The sequence below is a fragment of the Penaeus vannamei genome, chromosome 34 (genome assembly GCF_042767895.1).
Source record: "Penaeus vannamei isolate JL-2024 chromosome 34, ASM4276789v1, whole genome shotgun sequence".
NCBI classification, from domain to species: Eukaryota; Metazoa; Arthropoda; class Malacostraca; order Decapoda; family Penaeidae; genus Penaeus; species Penaeus vannamei.
This window is the reverse complement of record NC_091582.1, coordinates 23,493,776-23,500,053: the sequence shown is the minus strand read 5'-3', so window position 1 is coordinate 23,500,053 and position 6,278 is coordinate 23,493,776. Positions and strand designations below refer to the sequence as shown.

The 6,278-nt window shown below is 31.9% G+C and overlaps 1 protein-coding gene and 1 long non-coding RNA gene across 2 annotated transcripts in view; both read right to left on the bottom strand.

Annotated features, from left to right (window-relative positions):
* Positions 1–478: 478 nt before the first annotated feature.
* LOC138859192 (uncharacterized) lies at positions 479–2,223 on the bottom strand. The gene is made up of 3 exons (XR_011398106.1): positions 2,167–2,223; positions 1,085–1,294; positions 479–701 (listed from the first exon to the last, which is right to left on the bottom strand). It is a non-coding gene; the product is annotated as an uncharacterized lncRNA (long non-coding RNA).
* A 3,624-nt stretch (positions 2,224–5,847) lies between these two features.
* LOC113813791 (uncharacterized) overlaps positions 5,848–6,278 on the bottom strand; it is a 1,587-nt gene continuing 1,156 nt past the window's right edge. Inside the window, exon 3 of the mRNA XM_070113480.1 lies at positions 5,848–6,057. Coding sequence (XP_069969581.1) covers positions 5,851–6,057 — 207 coding nt within the window. The 3' untranslated portion in view covers positions 5,848–5,850. The remainder of the gene's footprint in view (positions 6,058–6,278) is intronic.

The following is a 6,278-nucleotide window of genomic DNA, read 5'->3' as shown; positions in this document are numbered from 1 at the left end:
AAAGCCATTCATCCAGATTCTATACTCACAAAGCAGCATTCTTTATATATCAAAAAATCGTTAAATGATTGCAAATATCGAAAAAGTCAAGAAGAGGAATTTCATTAGCTGATCTTAACATTCAATAATTCCTTGCGCTTTTTACACTCACTATGTACACGGATTTTGCAGGTTTTCTTATTTACAAAATAGCAATGATGACAATGATAATAGTAATGATAATAGTAATAATAATGATAATAGTAATAATAATAATAATAATAATAATAATAATAATAATAATAATAGTAATAATAATAATAACGATAATGATAATAATAATAATAATAATAATAATAATAATAATAATAATAACAATAACAATAATAATGATAATAATAAATGAATGAATAAATAAAATAAACACGTGATATCTTATATAGCCATAGTCTACCACTTGAAAACTCAACTATAATTGGGGGTAAAAGAATCCAATAAAGTTGAAGGAAAATAATTTATTGCAAACAAGACACACGAAGGAGTCGAGCAGGAAGGTTGATGTAAACAAGAGAAAGAGAAAGTTATTGGAACCTGATTTCATTATTCTTTTAAAAGCTTCTTTTCCAGTTATTGGAGACAGCATCGAAGTGGAAGTTGAACGAAGAACAGAAAAGAATTGGGAAAAATTTTCTTAGTTGTCTTGTCCTTTCGGTTTTCTTTCTCTGTGTGGATGTGAAGAGGAAATAGATGTATCATGAAAAAAGAAAAGAATGATGAAAGATCTTATGCATGAAATACACATGAGTGACATTTTTTTTTTCTTTCTTTTTGAACAGTTTGGGAAGATATTGAAGTTTGTATTTCATCACGTAGAAATAGGTTGTGAAAAATAACGACTGAAAATTCTGAACCAAAGACACCTTTAGATAGTCATTTATAAGATCATTTTTCGTAGCTCACAAAGAAATAAATAATTACAATATAAATCAGTATTCCGTTATATAGAGTTCAGTTCACAAGACACCGATAGATTAAATCAAGGAATCTAAATAAAGATGAAAATAGAATCACTAAAACATGAAATGAATTTCCTGTAATACCTCACCTCTCACCAGTACGGCCTGTATCCGTACCCGCCGCCGAGGCCGCCATAGCCTAAAATGACACGGTGGCCACCATAGCCGTGTCCGTATCCGTGTCCAATGTGTCCGTATCCGATGATGCGGTGTCCGTAGCCTTCGCTTGGGTCGGGGAAGGCGAAGGCGGAGACAGCCAGCAGAACCACGACCAGGAGTCCGAACACAACGCGGGAAATCTGCATCACAGCATGATTATTATTTCTATATCTATTTTATTTTACTAATTTCATGTCAGCTGTTTAGTTTTATTTCTCATGTCTGTTTATTTTTACTTATTCTATTTTATATCTTTTACTTTCGTTTTTTGCATTTGTTTTTGTTTATATTGTTTCCCTATTTCGTAATGGTTTACATTTTATTATATACTTTTGTTTTATTTCTGTATAGTACTTTTGTTATCATTACAATAACCATAATAGTAATATTGTGAAAACTAGAAAAAAAAAACACTCGCAACCGTGGTAGCTAATAAACAATGGTATATATTCGTCATACTTACCCTATTACCTAAACCTGGATGGTACTGACCGCTATGACTTTTATAATAGTTTATTTTTGTATTCTTGAAACCAATATAATCATTAAAAAATATCGACACTATAATCAATTATTATCATCGGCAGCAACAGCTAGTAATGGCTCAATGACTCGAAAGTCAAGAGGAGGGAAAAGCCTTGTGTCCAAAATTATCCTAAAGCTTAAAGTTCATTAACACATACACACAAACATACTCTCTTTTCTCAAACACACACTCTTACTCTCATACACAGCACAAACACACACACTGTCTCACACATACACATATATGTACACACTTGCGCGTATTGATAGACAGGCAGAGAGATGGATAGACATAGAAATATAAATAAATGTATATATATATATATATATATATATATATATATATATATATATATATATATATATACATATAAGATGGATAGATGAGAAATACGTAAACTTAGAAATAATTATAATACAATATCACTCTGTTAATTACCAAACACATTGAAAGACTGGAAGCTAATGTCAAATAAGGATGTGTTACCATTTTGGAGGAGAGAGAGAGAGGGTGTTGACTGCAGCGAGAACAGAAGTCGACTGAAGATTCATTCCTTCTCTTGATGCTTTATAGGTGTCTTGGTGCCAAACCTTGGTGCCAAACCTTGGTAACAAGGAAGATACTAGAGGATCTTTTATTTTGTTCCTCTTTAAGGTGAGGTAACGGTATGCGGGAAAAGGTGGATTTTTTTGTTTGTGTTTGGTTTGTGTGGTGTATTTAGCTGTATCTATATCTATGTATTTATCTCATCATCTAATTATATATATACATGTTTATATATGTAGTCTTTGATCTCACCGTAATCGATATCAGTTGAAGATAATAAGAATATATGAAATGCTTGCAATCATATGTATGAGAATATCAACAACTGAATCAGCAATTATGATTACATATTCAACAATAACCAACTTACTACATAAAAATGTATATTACTTTTACCTCATTTTTGGAATGTTGGTTGCTTTAGCTAGACAATCTTTCAATACGTCGCAGCTGGAATCCTATATTCAAAATTCTCTAGTTTTTTGTGAAAGATTCGACTCGGGGAATACTACAGCGCGGTCAGTCTCGGGAAAACAACAGTTGGCAACTCACGGCAGACTCTGGATCACTCCGATTCAAGTTTATTTTCCATACTTTTACTATTTTTCATTTTTATTTCATACCATGTATCTTTATCATTCTAAACAGATTTTATCTAATACTCATGTTTTGGCTGGTTTTGTATTTCTAAAATTGGTCTGTTGATATGGCTGAGTTCATTATTTTAGGGATGAAAAAGTTCATTAAAATTTATGCCTGTTCATGAATATCATAAATTATAAAAACACAGACAACTCTTGTTTCATGTTATTGGTATTATGTTTTAGATATTATGCTAACAAACTTATTTATAATATATGATATTGTTATTGGTGTTAGACTGCAAATAATTTATAATTTCCTAATTTCAGTAATGTCTTTGATATTATTCATAACGTCGTTTTTAAAAGCTCAATTCACTCAGGCACCTTATCAATGAATGAAGCAAATTAACAAAAACAATCGACTATTAAAGATTAAAAATATACAAAAATGAGCTTACTCGACGCCAGTGACGTCATTCGCCTGGTGAGCAAGTGATGAAGAATTCCTCATCGGGAGAAGCTCGAGTTGGGCATCTTTGTTGACAAGGTCGTTGGTTTGTAATAGGCGAGGCATCTCACTCTTTCAGTCCGTCTCTCTCTCTCTCTCTCTCTCTCTCTCTCTCTCTCTCTCTCTCTATATATATATATATATATATATATATATATATATATATATATATATATATATATATATTTATATATTATTCATATATATATTGTTCATACATATACATATACATATATATATATATATATATATATATATATATATATATATATATATATATATATATACACACACACAAATATATATGTACATACATACCTACATATATCTATTGTGTTTATAAATGTATATATATATATGTATATGTATGTATATAAGTATATATATTATATACACGTGCATATACATATGTATATATATACATATGTTATTTTCAAAAGTTGCAACCTGCGAAATTATATTTCATTTTGTATAGAAATGCGTTGTTGAATGACTATTGTTTTGCATTATGTAACGTTAGTGATGGATGATAAGTTATTCATACATTGTTTATACGCTATTAAAATGGGTTGTCATTGATGGCACTACCGTTTGTTTGTTTACATAATGAAAGTATTTCGAGGAGATTCATTGAAAACTTTTCATTGCCTTTTCATGTGCCTTTAAAATGTTAAAATTGTTAACCGTATAGTGCATTTCAATTCGTTTGTGCAACATGGTGGCCAGAGGAGTCCGCTAGCAAAGCCTGGACCAAGTGCTGGGGCCGTAGTGACGCGGTCCATGTTAAAGAGCCCTTTCGTAGTTCGTAGTTTCGTATGCTGTCGTTGTTTCTACTTATATTGTGCATTCATAAAATGATCTAGTGTATTCGTGATATTTCATCTATTTATGTATTTTATTGTAGGGGAAAATTGGAATTGAGGATCTTACACAAATGATGAGAATAAAATGGAATTTGGCAAGATGATATATAAACAATACACACTGATTTTAATCTGGCATGCGTTGTAAAGGAATGAAGGATTCCTTGTCTGATATTATATATATAGAATTAAGATCATCAAGAATTTATTTGATTTAATTTATTAACAAGAGAATAATTATTTTATTTAATTTTGTCTGTAACGTTGGCTACAGTGACGCTAGAGTTGTACGAACGCCCAACAAAAACGCATTGTTGTGAATCCGCGGAGCCCAGCTAGAGAGCCACGTGAGACGCCTTGTGCTGCGTACTTTAAAACTATTCTTGTTTTGTGAAGATTTGAGCTAGCCACGCTCTTTTCACCACGCTCACGTGTCTGTTGTCATCTTGCAAATTGCATACACTGCTCATACCTACCAGCTTGTGAACATGACAATAAAGGTTTAACTGACTGCTAGTGTTTTACTTGAAGCAGTACATCCGCATACTTGTATATGGATGTATGTGTGCGTATGTGTAAAAAAAATACCTGCAGAAGACACAAAATGTAATTTCCCAGCAGAAGTAACTATGATATACTTAAAATGTTTTGGAAAACCACCAGTGCCATTCATAGAGATTATAGACACTAAGGTTTCTTTTATATTGCAAAACCACTGATTACAAATATCAAATATTTGTCTGGACGGCACAAAAACTCAAGAAAGGGAATTTGGTGAGCTGATATTAACACTTGATAATTCCTTGTCGCATTTTACATTCACTCTGTAAACGGACTCTAAATATGTCTTTCTTAATTACAGAAAAAACACGTGATATTTATATATAGTCATAGCTTACCATCAGAAAACTATATACAAAATGATAATAATAATAGTAGTAGTAGTAATAGTAATAATAATAATAAAATAAATAAAATAAACACGTGATACTTTATATACTCTACCACTTGAAAACAAATACAATTTGGGGGAAAAAATGCAATAAAGTTGAAGCAAAATACAGCGTTTATTGCAAACAAGACACACGAAGGAGTCAAGCAGGAAGGTTGATGTAAACAAGAGAGAGAGAGAAAGTTATTGGAACCTGATTTCATTATTCTTTTAAAAGCTTCTTTTTCCAATTATTGGAGACAGATCCCGGACAGCATCGAAGTGGAGGTTGAACGAAGAATTGGGAAAATTTTCCTAGTTGTCTTGTCCTTTCGGTTTTCTTTCTCTGTGTGGATGTGGAGAGGAAATAGATGGATCATGAAAAAAAGAAAAGAATGATGAAAGGTCTTATGCATGAAATACACGTGACAGATTTTTTTTTTTTTTTTTTTTTTTTTTTTTTTACAGTTTGGGAAAACATTGGTTTGCATTTCATTACGTAGAAATAGGTTGTGAAAAATAACAATTGAAAATTCTGAATAAGGAACAGATAAAAGAAAGTAATATATAAAATAATTTTTCGTAGCTCACAAAGAAACAAATAATTACAATATAAATCAGCATTCCGTTATAAATAGTTCAGTTCACAACACACCGATAGATTAAATCAAGAAACCTAAATAAAGATGAAAATAGAATCACTAAAATACGAAATGAATTTTCTGTAAACCTCACCTCTCACCAGTACGGCCTGTATCCGTACCCGCCGCCGAGGCCGCCATAGCCTAAAATGACACGGTGGCCACCATAGCCGTGTCCGTATCCGTGTCCAATGTGTCCGTATCCGATGATGCGGTGTCCGTATCCTCCGCTTGGGTCGGGGAAGGCGAAGGCGGAGACAGCCAGCAGAGTCACGACCAGGAGTCCGAACACAACGCGGGAAATCTGCATCCCAACATGATTATTATTTCTATATCTATTTTATTTTACTAATTTCATGTTAGCTGTTTCGTTTTATGTCTGTTAGTCTTTCTTATGTCTGTTTAATTTTACTTATTCTATTTTATATCTTTTACTTTCGTTTATATTGTTTACGTATTTCGTAATGGTTTGCATTTTAGTATATACATTTTATTTCTGTATAGTACTTTTGTTATCATTACAAT